General features: G+C 34.3%; 1 protein-coding gene across 1 annotated transcript; it reads right to left on the bottom strand.

The window, feature by feature from the left end:
- Positions 1–5,904, bottom strand: si:dkey-43p13.5. The gene is made up of 4 exons (XM_068218300.2): positions 5,901–5,904; positions 5,524–5,829; positions 2,278–2,435; positions 1–682 (listed from the first exon to the last, which is right to left on the bottom strand). Exons 1-4 carry the CDS (start codon positions 5,902–5,904, stop codon positions 293–295), a joined length of 858 nt encoding a protein of 285 aa, XP_068074401.2. The 3' UTR covers positions 1–292.
- Between the last annotated feature and the right edge of the window lie 11,186 nt (positions 5,905–17,090).

Below are 17,090 nucleotides of genomic sequence, written 5' to 3'. Positions count from 1 at the left end.
TTTGATTGATGACAAAAAAGTTAATTTAATTCAGCTAAAAAAATAAGGCAGCAATTTTTTACAATGTGTGAAATATATATAAAAGTAATCACGCACCAAAAAAAGTATAGTAATATAATTATCACCATTTTAAAATGTAATCAAATTACAAGTGTTTAGTTTGTAATCCAGATTATATCAGCAAGAACCCAGCACTTTTTATTTTATTTTATTTGTGTTTTGCTTTTTTCCACCTCGCTGTGTGTGTGTAATAAATAATGAGTTTAGAGATGTGTTTCCTGTGAATGTCAGTTCAGTCTCTGTCCGAGACTCTCTTCATCTTCCTCTCTCTGGCCACAGTGCTGTGAATCTCAGCCTCATAGTCTCTGGCCTTCGCCCTAAGTTTGGCAATACTGCAGGACCGCAGATCTTCTGGACCGGGAGCCTCAGAGTCCTGCTGGTCTTGGAGCAGGTCTGTGACGGGGCTCTGGATGGCTGAGGGCGAGGGTTTGGGGTGAGCAGGGTTTGTTCTGTCTTGGTTTCTGTCCCAGCATGGGCTGGGGCTGTTGTTGTGGAGCTCTGGGTTGCTGATGGATGATTCGGGGTGTCTGGTGTCAGTGTCCCGTTGGCTGCATTGCTCCCCTGTTTGGATCTGGAGCTTCAGCTGACGACGCATTTTAGCCCGACGGTTCTGGAACCACACCTGGAAGAACAGGAGGTTTTTTACTTATTGTGAAGTTTATGCTGGTTTTAGATCGAGTTAGATTGTGTTATGCAGATATTTAGAATACAAATGCTGGCATGAGCTTTGCTTTTCAGAGATAAACAAAATAACATTTGTCCTTTGGTTTTAAGTCAGATGCTGTTAGGTTTAGTGCATTTAGTAAATATAACTTGCACTAAAAAAGATTTGAGGAGATAGGAAGAGTTGCTAGACATTTTCACAACCAGCTAGAAACACGTTTAATTAAATGTAAAAGAAAAATAGTTTTAAGGTAAATGTATTCCAATAATATGTGTTGTTTGTTATAAGGTGCAAGAGCTGTTACTGGATTACTGAAATTGTCCATATCTTAAATGGTGCATATACAAAGTATAAATAAAATGATACTTTTTGAAAAGGTACGGCCACAGTCACACAACAATTAAACCCCTTAATTGTAAGCATCACACATGTAGGTCTTTTTGGTATATTAAAATTAAAAGGATCATATTCATATCCCATGTACCATTTTCAAGTCTAAAAACAATGGTGTGACGGTTAAGTGGTTAATTTTACAATTATTAATAATGACCTTAGTCTTGTTTTCAGTGGCAAGCAGATTCTTCTCTGTATGTATAAATTATAAAATGTAAAATATTAATTGTGATATAATCATTATTTTCTCAATAAGAACTTTTTTCTGTTTGATTTTTCTAAATTTATTATTTTAAGAATATATTTTATATTTGAATTCTCTAAATTTAATTTCCAAAAGTCTAATTTACTTTTGTATAATATATAATTTACTTATTATTTAATTTACTAAATAACATTTTTTCATTTCTTAATATAATATGAATTAATAAAAAATAGTGTTCCCCCATTTTTCCCCTCAGTTTTGTCTCATTTTATGAGTAATTTGTAATGCTATTTTATTACTTATTTTTCGAAATATTATGTTTTACATTTATATTCATTACATTTCTGGCGTTTGGGTATTTGGGTACTGGTATTTGGGTAGGCTAAATTGTCCGTAGTGTATGAGTGTGTGTGTGAATGTGTGTGTGGATGTTTCCCAGAGATGGGTTGCAGCTGGAAGGGCATCCGCTGTGTAAAAACTTGCTGGATAAGTTGGCGGTTCATTCCGCTGTGGCGACCCCAGATTAATAAAGGGACTAAGCTGCCAAGAAAACGAATGAATGAATGAATTCTGCAAAACTCTTTGTTAATTATTAATATCATTTAATTTGTACATTTTAAAATTAATTTCTTAATTAAATAATTTTCCCCTTAATTCCCTATACTTATTTGTAGGGGGAAAATAAATATAATATTTAGTTCCCCTTGATCTCACTTTTTATTTTCAATATGAATTATCATTTTCAATATTTCTATAATAGGCCCACTTAAAGTCACGCTGTTGTTATTCTCCTTATTTTTTTCAGTTGTTTTCTAAAACAGACTCGAATATTTAGCCTACACTAAAGATCAACAAGGCTTCATTTAGTGAAATGTAAACATTAGAAACATGCATTAGGACAATATATCTCCAAATGTGTCCTGAATCCTAGTGAGAAAGAGAGAGCGGGACGGACCTGCACTCGGGCCTCTATGAGGTCGAGTCTGAGCGCCAGAGCTTCCCTCATGAAGATGTCCGGGTAGTGTGTGCTCTGGAAGGTCTTCTCCAGCTCCTCCAGCTGCCAGCTGCTGTAGTTCGCGCGCGCCCGCCGCTGCTTCACTGGCCGCGGTTCATCTGGAAGCCACATCGCAGCCGCCAATTAGACAATTGCCAGCGGCTGACAAGGAACTAATGGCTCTAGATTGGATAATTAGCGCGGCGTTCATTAAGGCCTCTTCAGCCGAGCCGGATAATTGATTGTTAGTTACGAGCTGTTAGCCGATCCTTTGTAAACATTTCGAATCCTATTAAATACTGTAAAATGAGGATGGACAATTATGAGTGAATATGAGTCGCTAATGGACTCTGTTAATGAACCTTATGCTTATTAAGTACAATATGTTATTAAGAACAAATCAACGAAATATATACGTGGTGGACTTAGTGATTTGGGGGCCCTAAAAAATTCTAGGTAGCCTATATGGGGCCCCATTGAAACTCAAAACATTCTCTTTCTTTCTAGATATTTTTCTCTGTAGATTCATTTATTATTATTATTATTATTATTATTATTATATTTTATTTGCTTTTATTTTTTGTAAATAAATGGCATGTTAAAAATATATTTAAAATAGACCCTTTTTTATTTTATTAATGTAAAATTAAATTGTACCCATCGCCACAGAATATATTGGACAAAGCTATGATAGTAAAAACACACAGCACTGTCATTTTTCAAACTAATCTTTTCACTTGTAAATGAATAATAGCTGTTTGTAAATCGGTGACCATTGCTGTTCACTGGGGAAAAAAAAAAAAAAAAAAATTTATTTGAACAGACCCTTCTTAACAAGCTAAAAAACATTCCACTATTCATGGGGGCCCCCAGATTAGAAACGAAGTAATAATGCTAAAAATCTTAATGGTTGTACAAAGATTTTACATCATATGATAGAGAATTAATAAAAGAGCTATATGATTAATATTCTTGGCATTGGTGGGGGCCCCCTAAATCCCTGGGGCCCTAAGCGGCTGCTTACCTTGCTTATTGGTTAAGTCCCCCCCTGGGCCTATATATATATATATATATATATATATATATATATATATATATATATATATATATATATATATATATATATATATATATATATATATATATATATAATCATACAATATTTATAGGATAAAACAGGTTCTAGGTGTGTTTATATATAAGATAAGGCAGTTGTAACACAATTTTAAAAAGGTTTATTTTGCCTTTGTGGTCATAAATAAGTAATTTTATGGGCAATTTATTAATTTTTATTATTTATTAGCATTAACATGTATTAGGCCTATAGTAACCTATGTGTATTGTGTATGTCCAGAATTGTACATACATATAAATCTTTAAAAAATAAAATATATAAGCAAAGTGCTCTAATATCTCAAACAACTTTTGAAATATAAAAAAAGACGAATATTCATTGTCATTCTGGGTGACAGATATTTTGAAACAATTCATTTATTCTGATCTGATCTTAATATATAAAAATCTTAAAATATATACAGTTGCAATCAGAATTATTCAACCCCCTTTGCATTTTTTAAATATTAATTGCTTATATTATATTGCATATAATAATGCATTTTTAAATATTGCAATAATGCATTTTCTAAATGATGTTTAACAGAGCAAAAAAATAAATAAATAAAAAATCTTCACAGTATGTCTGATAATATGATTTTTCTTTTGGATAAAATCTTATTTGTTTTATTTTGGCTAGAATAAAATCAGTTTTTTTTTTATAAACATTTTAAGGTCAAAATTATTAGTCCCTTTAAGCTATATTTGTTTTCTATAGTCAACTAAACAAAACATCATTATACAATAACTTTCCTAATCAACCAAACCTGCCTAGTTAACCTAATTAACCTAGTTAAGCCTTTAAATGTCACTTTAAGCTATATAGAAGTGTCTTGAAAAATATCTAGTTAAATATTATTTACTGTCATCATGACAAAGATAAAATAAATCAGTTATCACATATGAGTTATTAAAACTATTATGTTTAGAAATATGTTAAAAAAAATTATATGCTCCCTGTTAAACAGAAATTGGGGGAAAAAATAAACGGGGGGGGGCGGGGGCTTATAATTCTGATTGCAACTGTATTGAAGTCAGAATTATTAGCTGCCCTTTAAATTTTTATTTTATTTTTAAAATATTTCCCAAATTAACAGAGCAAGGACATTTTCACAGTATATCTGATAATGTTTTTTTCTTCTGGAGAAAGTCTTATTTGTTTTATTTTGGCTAGAATAAAAGCCGTTATTATTATTTTTTTTATCAACCATTTCAAGGTCAAAATTATTAGGTCCTTTAAGGTAATCTTTTTTCCCCAATAGTCTACAGAACAAACCCTTGTTATACAATAGTTTTAGCCTAATTACCCTAACCTGCCTAGTTAACCTAATTAACCTAGTTAAGCCTTTAAATGTCACTTTAAGCTGTATAGAAGTGTCTTGAAAAATATCTAGTCAAATATTATTTACTGTCATTATGGCAAAGATAAAATAAATCAGTTATTAGAAATGAGTTATTCAAACTATTATGTTTAGAAATGTGTTAAAAAAAATTCTGCTCTCCGTTAAACAGAAAGTGGGAGAAAATATTATATATATATATATATATATATATATATATATATATATATATATATATATATATATATATATATATATATATATATATATATATATATATATATATATATTTAAAATATAAATAAAAATAAGTGATTAAAATATGTTGTATTATCAAATTGGTAAAATGATGGTTTAGATTGAATAATATAATATAATATAATATAATATAATATAATATAATATAATATAATATAATATAATATAATATAATATAATATAATATAACAAAACATAACATAACATAACATAACATAACATAACATAACAGGACAAAATGGAATAGAATAGAATAGAAGAGAATAGAATAGAATAGAACAAATTAAGTATTACTTGCTTGTAAAAAGTAAAGCAATACTTAATAAAAATATTACACAATATTTGTAATAAGTGTAATAATACATACTGTATATTACAAATATTTTACACAAAAATCCTTTTACTTTTTACTTTATTAAAAGATAAAAACTTAAAACATAAAATACATGTGTATTAGATGCTCTAAGAAAGGGACTTCATGTTTTAGTGTGCTCACCGATGTTGTCAGCAGGGTGTCCTGAGGACGGATGAGCGGCCAGCAGAAGGCTCTGCTTGCAGGGTTCAGGCTGTAGGTAACTGCGCAGGAGCTCATAGCTGAGCAGAGGCCCAGGGATGAAGATCTGCGGAGAACTCAACCTGCTGGGGAACGCTGGGAAGAAATGAGCAGCCGGAGAGTGGAAGACTGCAGGAGACAGAGGAGACACCAAATGCCCAGCGCCAAACATGACCAAATTCAGCAAACTCCAGAAGAAAAGCTCCAGACACTGTGGAGATCCAGCGGGAAGAAGGACTTCTTGAAGATCTTCACAGGTTTAACATTTCTCACCTGAGTCAGGTGTGAGTCCCGCCTTCTCACGGAGTCACATGACTTACCCATGAGCACTAATCCAGGCAAAACAGGCTTGGCTTTGATGGAAAGAGCCCAATCAAATAGGGGACTATTGTCTCCACGCTTCATTTAAGAGAAGTTTCTTTAGCATCACTCTTCAGTCTACATCCAGGGTGACACCTAATGCCTCCTAATCCACACATCGGCTACTCTGAAGGAGTAATAAGTGAGTAATCCCCCCTGATCGTTTTGAGTAGGAGTGTATGGAAAGGCCTGTCAGGCTGAAGTTTTCCATAGACAAGTTCAGGCTTCTGTGTTCACTTATTAATGTGACAAACCAGACATGTGCAATTGGAGTGTGGCGGGGAAAAATGGGGAAAAGCATCGCAAACGCTTTGAAAGACACGTACAACTGCAGGCAAAACCTGTTTGCTGTCTGCGTGCAAGGTTTAGATCTTAAAGCAGCAGATGGATCTTAAATCATTAAGGGAGAATCCAAAGGTTCACAGCTCAGGAGCGTTCTGTAAGAAAAGCCAACACAAACAGAGCTTCGGTTGAATTCTGCAGAGAGCACAAACAAACAGCCTCTGTTTACACAGTCAACACATCACACTAATTGGGCCACATAATTGACATTCATTTACAAGCCCATTTGCAGCATTTGGGTGACGTTCATTTGCGATACAGCATGGCTAAATGAACAAACAAACAGATTAAAAAAAATCTTCAGGAAAGGCTTTGATGAGCTTCCATAATCAACCTGCTTGTCTTTGGCGATTTTTTCGTTTGCGTCTGAAATGGAGAATGTGTGGCTTCGACTGGGAATTCTGCTGTCAGATTAAAGCCCGCTGCTTTTGTTGCAAAAGACGTCTAAGCCTGTTATCTCACTCAAAGCCTTCTTCACATTAGGAATAAGATCACCTGTCCAAACAAGGTGTATTGTTCGGTCCTGAGCTGAGGACAGAGTTCACTAACAATGGTTTTGGGTCACAGATTTGTGGTCTTTGAAAACAGATCACTTTCCCAGCTCGGGACTGAATTGTACTCAGGGAGGAATGCAAAAGTATTCACTGCAGCACATCACATATAGGACATTCTGACTGAGAATTAAATAATTTACATGTAGATATTTGAGTGATTTAAAAAAATAACAACTTACTCATTCTGACAATTGAATTTACACCAGTCACACCATTATCAACAAAATAAATTGTGTTTTCAAGACTGAAAAAATCTTATTTTATGTTTTAAAACAACGTTTTGTAAGTCTGAAAATGCAAATTTTTAAAATCAGGTTTCAATATTTTTTTGTAGTCTGTGTAAACTATAAAAGGCAATTTAATGAAAATACTGACGTTACACAAGCATATCACATATTGAGATTATTGACCTTTATTCTTTAATGCAGAAGTGTTCTCGTTTTTGTGATTGTTTTGGAACTTCCAATTCAGCTCTTTGAGAATTTAACAGGAATAATAAACTGCAGAAAACAGTCAAACTTGCTCTGCAAACAAGTGTTTGCATGATTATACAAACAAAGCAGGATCAAATAATAAGATTTAAGAATAAGTTTGACCAGCCTGATCTCACGAAGAAACATAAGTATTTTATGTTTTGTCAGTTTAGTGGCTAATTTGTAAAAATTTGCATGAGTTCAGTCGTACAAAAATGTACGATTTTAAAAAGGAGGCGTGGCACCCAACCCCACCCCTAACCCTAACCATCATTGGGTGATGAGCAAATCGTACTAAATTGTACAAATTAGATTGTACAAATCCATATGAATTAGCCACTAAATCAAAAAGTTACGAATTGCCGTGAGATTGTGTTGGTTTGCCACATCAAGCAGCATAACAAGCTTTAAAGTTTTAAAGGTCTAAAAATGAATAGAAGTGAATGACACCGGAAGTCTCGAGCAAAAAAGGTTTAAATGGCTGCGCCTGCTCGTACCCGAAGAATAAGGTGGATAGAGACCTGAACCTGACTAAAATTACATCATAATGTGCACTAGCACATGTTTATTTCAGTCCAACCTACCGAGGAAATAGAATTATTTTACGAATTGTCAGAAAAGTGAAAAATTCATACAAACTGTGTACGATTTTTAAAGGAAGACGTGCCCCCAAAACCCCACCTTTATTGGGGAATGATCAACTTGTACTAAAATGTACAAATAAGATTAATCAAACTAATACATTTAATAATTAATTGTACCTTTACTATTGTTGTGTATATTTTTTATATTATTTTTCTTGTTGTTTCATTGCTCTTACTTTAATGCATGGTGTCCTTGAGTTGCCAGAAAGGCGCCTATAAATAAAATGTAATATTATTATTATCATTATTGTTATTATAATAATAATTAAAAGTATAATAATAATAATAATAATTATTATTATTATTATTATTATTATTATTATTATTATTATTATCATCATTATAATCAAGCTACTAAATAAAAAATTTTACAAACATTTTTGATTTCTTTGAAGTCAATCAACTACTGGCTCGGCATACATAATACAGTGTATTTTATCATATTTGAGCATCCATGTGAATGAAGTTAAAGATGCAGTAGGTGATCTGCCAAAATGCAAACTGGTTAACATAATATGTTTAAAACACAGTCCCACCCTGCCGTCCAAAGCGATGCCTCCTGAAATCACGAACGCGTGCACCTTAAACATGACAGCAGACAACCCACTAGATCATGTCATTCGCCAGATAAAAAACTTTGTTGTACTTTATAATACTACAATTCTAAATGAAAAACTGTATTTTAACTAGCACATTTTCAGATGTCTAGCAAGCAAAACTTGTCATATTTGCAATACTGTATGTTTAGTGGTTGGCCGGCGGCATGCAGGAATTACAATTATTACTAAGCCATATACTTACATGCTATTTCAGAGTGAATATTCAAAGTAGCATGGTAAACAATATAAGGAGCATGTCACAGGTTGTCATTGTTCAAAAATGAACCATGTGAATATAAAATCTATATAAATCTATATAAAACTTCAGCTCAGGAAAGCAGGCTATTTATTCAGTAATATCACTATTTACTAATGTTTTGTTGTAAAACTAAATAAAAATCTATTTAAAAAAAAAACATTATCAATGTTGTAAAAGGTCCCTAATAAAACTGAAAATAGTTGCATTAATCTTTCCCCGCAAGATTTCAGAGGCTGAACAACACTTCTGTGCTTATAACCCATTCGTATAACCCATTCGTAGCAACAACACAATCCACATCAGCTTTGCTTGGCTAAAATAGTTTTAAAACAGAAAATTACCTGTCTTAAAGAAATATTTCAGCCATAGTGTCATTCTTCCTCAGGCGTGCAAAACTCACTCCAACATTGATTCAGGATTTTTAAAAAGTTTTGATTCAGCATTTGATTTTACGTGACTGTGTCTTGTGTGTGCATGACCTACTGCTGCTGAAATCAGGTCTCATACACAGCTAGGCCTTCAAATTGATGTCAAGAGGTCTGGGAAACTTGCCCACTTTGAAAAGTCAAAGACTGCCCATTAGGCCATATGACTGATGGTTTAAACAAAAAATACATTAAAAATGTCACATCTATTTCTATAAAAGTTCATACTCAATTTAAACCTACATGAAATTAAACATTCTGAAATTGGAAAATATATATAATTATCCACTAAAAACACAAACCAAGAATGCAGTTACTAATCACTGTACAATATTGTGCACTTCATTGACAGCGATGCTAATGAGATGCTTGAGGTAAATCAGTTTACAGTGTCTCCATTTTTTTAACATCAACAAGCAGTTCTGGAAAACTGAACACAAGACTAAATCATCCAAATACTATTTCAAAGTCTAATTTTGGCCCGGTATCCTCTCCTGGTTTAACTAATTCACTTGATCTTCCATCAAAGATTTAAGAGGGCAAACGACTTGATCTTTAGGGAAACATTCCTAACAGTCGGCCTGGCTTGAAAAACAAAACTCTTGCCATGTATAGTTGGCAAACAAGCTACCTTCTGGAAAACTCATGGACGTTTGTTAGTGAGGGATCGTCTGTGAAAAATGAGTTTATTTTGAATGGGTTTTTTAATTTGATAATGATTTGCTTTGATTATGCTAAGAACCTTGTATATGTTTGAGAACCAAAACAGTAGTTAATTAATTGATATTGATAAATCCTCATGGACAGAGATTTAAATATATATATATTTTTTTGATCAGATGGCTTTGTGTTGTTTCCAGGCAAACTATTAAATATATATTTTTGGTCGCTTTTATTTGGATATAATAGATGTTGGAAATGACATCGTAATGAGGCTACATATCAAAGCTTTGTCCATGAAGCTATTAAAGCCAATGGGTGAACCGTTAAAGCATGCAGAACGAATATCTCCAGAAATCCATGCAAGATTCAACCATACAGAGGACGACATTGATTCTGTTGAATATTCAGCATATGGTATATGGCCATGATGTCTTAGGCTGAGACTATAACCATACTTAGGCATATTTGACCAGTTTTAAATTTCAGCACCTAAAAGCCTTGATGTTCTGTAATTTGAACTAAACCTCCAAAACCATAATGCTTTGTTGACACTTAAAAATTTATTTGAAAAAAAACAACAAAAAACGTTGTAAAATATTTATATTATTTATATATTTCAGTCGTAAAAGGGACAGTTCATCAAAAATTCTCAATTCTGTCATAATTTACTCACCCACCACACCACACTTCAACCGATTTCAGTTTCTTTCTTCAAAAAAACTGGAAAAATTCTGGAAAATTACATTCATATACCTAATCAATACTTTTTTGTGTTCAAGAGAAGTGTAACATGGTAGCGCCCCATTCAAACAGGACGTCAGCGCTTCCCTTTCACTTTCAATGGGTGACGTCAAGCACTGACGAACTGAATTGTGGATCCGTCGGCACCACTTCAGCGGCGTTGTTTGCTGCAAAAGTTGAACATTTCTCAACTTTTCAAGCGCCAACGGACACGTCAGCCAATTAAATCACTTTATGCAAATACCCCAGCTCAGACAGTATCCAATTGCGGACTTACTTTATTCAGACACTTACTTTACGGACTTACTTTATTCAAATTCAGACACGCCCTCCGTCAAGCGTTGCCACTGAAGCCATATGTGAATGCACGGTAATGACAACGGCGTTGAGGATCCAAATGCAGCATGCTAATTTAAACAGAAAATGGTCAGACAGGCAATAGTCAACCAATCAGCAAACAGTATCAAACAAGGTAATCCGAGAGAAAAGTCAAGTCACAGGCGAAGAGGTGGCTAATGGCAAAATTCAATAAACAAAACAAGGGTTTAAAAACACGGAACGGAAAAACAAGACAAGGAAAACGATTTGTAATGTTTACAGGTTAATGAGACTCAGCACTGTGTGTGAGTAAGAGTGGTGTATTTATAGTCTATCAAATGAGTCCTTAAGCAGCTCACAGCTCATTGTGTGTGTAATCGATATAAAACTGGAACAGGTGTGTGTGTGAGGTGCATGACAGGATATGTAGTTTGTAACTGTGGCATGTGAGTAGTTCTCCAGTGAAACTGCAAAATAACAGATATCTTTTTACAGTCTATACTATACAATAATCAGTTTGTGTTCTAATTCTAAGTAAATAATCACTTACTGAGTTATACAGTATAAACATACATTGATTGAGAAAAACATGAAGGCAAGTAAAAGATGATAAAATTGGTGACTAAAATGACTGGTCACAATGCAACACCATAACAAAAAAAACAAACAAACAAAAAAAGAGTCCAGTAGATGACTGATACCTTTGAATAACAGAAACTCTTCCTGTTTTAGACATTCGCACTGAAAGAAGACAGCATCGCACTCTAAACATCTGCATCCCAGTCGCTGATGGACGAGCGAGGAGTTGTCATGATCTCTCCGAGCACAAAACACAGGTGCGCGAATTAATTCCCAGGAACGTTTCAGCCCACAATCATCTTCATCCACCCTCTATCTGCTAATCCGATCAAACTGCAGAGAGACTGGAGGGCTGTCACCGGCATCAGCGCTAACCGCTAATCCCGTGCTAACTTTGATCAGATCCAGACATCCAAGATTCACAGCTGGGCCTTTCTGAGTGGAGTGAGTCACCCGCTTTAAGGCCACAACAGCGCGGAAGGACAAAAACTCTTCAGGCAGCTGTCAAAACATCCAGGGATCCGAGTCCTGCCTGCTCTCCTCATACTTTCACAACCGTAATTACAAGAGTATGCTTGTTTATCTTTTCCACCAAACAATCTGGCAGGGTTCGAACACATCTGAAGATAGAGAAGTGACACTTAGATTTATCTGAAGTGTGAGGCATCACCGGGTTACATTCCTGTGGACTTAGAGGTTGTGAATCACCAGTCATAGGCCATTTTAAACCAGTGTTGGGGAAGCTACTGTGAAATAGTTGTGCTTATATAATACAATATACCACCCCCCACCCCAAATCGGACTGCCCTAGACAGGAGGAGAATGCACTCATCTATACACAGAACTCTGAGACTGAGCTAATACGCGCAAATTAATTTTTTTCATTTCTAAATTTTTCATTTTCATTTTATTTTTCAGTTGCCGTGTGGGATGCACATGGGATTGCTTGGAATTGCACGTGGGATCCTTCATGGGTAAGCCCTCATGGGTCCAACATGGACTCCTTAACCAAACACACCTAATTCAGATCATCAGCATATTAGCAAAGGCCCAAAGACCTGTAATGGGTGTGACAAACAAAGGAGACATCCAAAACATGCAGTGTTGGTGATGCTGGAGGAACGTGGTTGAGAAACACTGCCATGTGGGATCCATGTGGTATTGCTCAATACATGACATAAGAACTGTCATTGAGCTACTACCATGAAAATACAGAACTCTTTGACTGAGCTACTACCAGCAATTTAATTTTTTAATCTAAAGTTTAATTTTTTTATTTTATATTAATTTTCCTATGATGGACCCAATCCTGAGATTCCCAACAAGGGGCCCACCTGGAGTAGCCTGGGGTTGTCCACGTGGGGCCCACCTGGGGTAACTTACATGGGGGCCACCTGGGGTAACTTACATCGGGCCCACTTGGGATAGCCCATGTCGGGCACACCTGGGAATGTCCATGTGGGGATACACGTGAGCTTGCCCATGTGGAATCTATGTGAGATCAGTTTACCAACTCTGAAGCCAAATACATTGGCATCCTGTAGACTTCATTGCCCATACTAAATCTGCTTGGCTTTGTCCATGAGGGATCTAAAACCATGCTAGAACCATGTTTTTTGTTAATAGTTCTGAATTATCACATAATAATGTATAAAACTGTCTAAATGCATATAATTCTCAATGGTGTGTAACACACTTTAAACGAAGACAAAACAACATACTTTAACACATATATATATATATATATATATATATATATATATATATATATATATATATATATATATATATATATATGTTAAAGTATGTTGTATTGTCTTCGTTTAAAGTGTGTTACACACCATTGAGAATATTGAGCTGTTAATGAAATTAAAATCCCAAATGGCATCTAAATTTCAGAAAAATCACAATTAGATTTTCCCCTTCTTGGACAGCCCTATTATAAATGCATAATTCTTATTACCAAAAAATAGTCAAGAAAAATGTGTATGTAACATAATGTGCAGTTGTATTTGAGCATAAAGTCTTTATATTACACCAGGGGTTCTCAAACTTTTCCACTTCAGGGCTCACCTCCCTCTCTGAAAATGTTTTTTCCCACGTCTTGACATTTATTTTTTTAAACTGATTGTCTAGAGAAAAGGCGTATTTTGAACCTTTATTTATTAGCAAACTATTTATTTTGCTTAAACTATTATTATACTATATATATATATATATATATATATATATATATATATATATATATATATATATATATATATATATATATATATATATATATATATATATAGAACATTAAATAATATATATTTTATTTATTTTTTAAAAACACACACAGTTTCAAAGCTCCTGAATTCTTCAGGTATTTTTCACAACTGCAGAGTATTTGGGCCTTTTTTAAATAAATGATCCTGAAAAAAACTGCTGCTTTGAATTGGACTGACTACTTTTAATCGATTGATCGTATCCATTAAAAATAAACAAAAAAAAGTAACATAGTGGAAACACTATACGTCTGTTGAAATACATCCATCTGGAGACGCTTGGGTTTTAAGTATATTCGGTGACAGTAGTCTTATATCTGGAAGGTCATTAAAACTAAACACCACAACTTCTGCACAGTACTGTCTCTTGTAAAATAACCATTATTTGCAGCTTATGTTAATATCATGATGATTCCCAACATTGTGTAAAAAGCTTTAACAATTACTGCAACTTGAATATTGTATTATCGTCTCATGCATACTCAGGAATGTCAAATTCATTTGTATATTCCAGACAAAACCTTACCGACTCCTTTACATAAAAGTTATCATCAATAACAACAACAACAACAACAAAAAGATAGTGCCCAGGAAGTTAGGAAGGTGTCTTTTTTCTTCCTCACTTTTTGTTAAAAGCTATTCGTACAGTGCCAAATAAAATGCGATTAACACATAAAAATTCAGACATACAGCCCTTTCAACCATAGGGCCAAAATAAAAAGTGTGTGAAGCCAAAATAAAAAGGAGTTAAAGAGATTTCACATGCCTTTCCTAGCAAACTGAAGAAGGCATTAGGACAACAATGGCAGCAGATCTTACAGGCCTGCATTGATCTTTTAAACTCACACTTGTGTGGCGTCATTTGAATACACTGGGGCTTAACAACAACTTACAGCATCGACAATAGCTCAAAGTGCTTCTGGGCTTTAGTGGAGACATTCAAGGAGATACAATAAAAAAGAGAGCGTGTGTTCTTTGAATCAGAGAGAGGAATCAAGACGAGCATAAAAAAAACTCCTTTGAGGGCGAAGTCGCTGGTGTCAATTGTTTTAATACGGAGTCCTAATTAAAGAAAATCATTGAAATATAAGATGGAAAACAAGCTGCCTAAATGGCTCGTCCAATCGTCAAACAATAAACGAGGAATGTCATTTGATAGGTTTAATTCAAGACGGCGTTTTTCATTTCAGATGTTTCTTATTGTAGCTTGATTGATATATTTGTGATGCTGGATCATAATTTAGAGAGGTTAATTGCTTCTGCAGCAACTGGAAATGATTCTCGCATTCATATGTGGCTGATGAGGGCAGGTTTGAAGAGCTCAAGGAGAAAGAAAGGTAATTTACTAATAAAAACTACACCAACTCAGTCCTTCTGTCTGCATTTTAGCATTGAAAAAAGGGTGAATTAAGTGAACAGAACACAGCTCTAAACCGTTTTTGATGTAGATTTTTACATTTTGCTCATAAAGTGAACAAAGATGTAACTACTATAATTTCTGCAATTACTTAAATACATAAATTTGTAATCTACTGTAAACCCAAAAAGTTAAGATAACTCAAACCATTTGAGGAAACCACTTGCAACAAACTATTTATGTTCAAAATCTAAATCTAATAGAGCACCCAGAAGAACCCCAGACAGGATGTGAGGCTAATTCTAATTACATACCCCAATATTCATTTTTGGAGAGAGCAAAATACGTACTAGGAGTTTTTTTGGCAGTTTTAGTTTTCGCAAATCCAGCAAGGGCCGTGTACGCTTTTTCAGATCACAAATTTGCCAATCGTGCCTGCTGTTGCCGTGTAAATCCACCAAAGGCCGCTGTCAACTGACTGACTGACTGACCAACTGACTGATCCCCCACCCTAACCCTACTCTAAACCCAACCAATAGTGTTTTTTAAAACCACCGATTGACCCGCCCACCACCTTTCGTTAACTCAACTGCAGTTTTTTAAAATGCAATCCAGTAAAAAAAAAAAAAAGTCTAATTTTTAGCATGTTTTTAAATTTTACCATGTTCTCACCCTGTTTTTTACTTGTTTAATTTATTATTTTTTTGTTCTTGCTAACCCTCTTTCTGGAACCGTTCTTCACCGGACCCTATTGTTGTGGTCAAATTCACTCTGAGTCTCAAGTTCACTGATGTAGATGCCGAGCTATTGGACAAACTGGTAACAGTGGAAAAGCCGTCCATATGGTAAGCGGTCAGCTGATAATCGAGAAAAGGAACGGCGTCATACCGCCCTACAATATTCGTAATAAAGATGAAATGCAGCCATACATAATTCTGGCTACATAAATCACGATCTCCAGAAATATATATAGAGCTACGGTTTCAGAATGAGCACATGTTGCAGAAATTCCAACTGGTCCAGCTGGGACTTAAACCAGCAACCTTCTTGCTGTGAGGCGACAGTGCTAACCACTGAGCCACCGTGCTGCCTTATGATAACAACATATTACACCAAATTAGCAGAATGACAGTTTTTTTTTTTTTTTTTAATAACTTTACAAAAAAAAGTTATGTAGTTTAACCATGGTAACCATAATGATAGGCATACTAGTATTTTACTAAAAACACCAAATGATAGCATTGTGCCAATCATGTTAGCAGCACACAGACAACATGCTATTTGTAATAACATAATGATGATAGCAAAGGTGTCAAATTAGCATAATTAATTGATTTCTGAAGGATCATGTTACATCCCTTACGAAAATTAACCATGGTTTTAATACAAATTCATGTAAAATTTGTAGGGGTAACACAATAGCACAAGTTAGAAACATATAAAGAGTATATAACATGCTAGCGTTATGCAACCCGAAAAAAGTTACCAATAGTGTTTACAAATAGCTTGTGCATGCTAATTATGTTAGCAGCACAAGCTATTTGTGTTAATGATGATAGCAAAGATGTTAACATCAAATTAGCATATTAGAATGATTTCTGAAGGATCATGTTACATCCCTTGTTAAATAGGCAAGGTTATACTAGAAAAAATGTATTGTAGTTAAACTCTTGTAGTTAAACCATGGTAACCATAATGATGAGCATACTAGTGTTTTACTAAAAACACCATGAGAGCATCATGCTAATCATGTTAGCAGCATCCAGGCAGCATGCTATTTATGTTAACATAATGCCAACAACATAATGTCACAAATAAGCATATTAAAAAGTGTTCTAAAGGATTACTTTACCTTTTGAAAATAACTTATTTTATTAAAGGAAAAAAAAGTTCACCATGGTTTTGCTACACTAACCATAGTAAAACTGT

Source organism: Danio rerio, chromosome 3, assembly GCF_049306965.1.
Source record: "Danio rerio strain Tuebingen ecotype United States chromosome 3, GRCz12tu, whole genome shotgun sequence".
Taxonomy (NCBI): Eukaryota; Metazoa; Chordata; class Actinopteri; order Cypriniformes; family Danionidae; genus Danio; species Danio rerio.
Note: the sequence above shows the minus strand (reverse complement) of the source record. Positions and strands in the feature narration are given on the sequence as shown.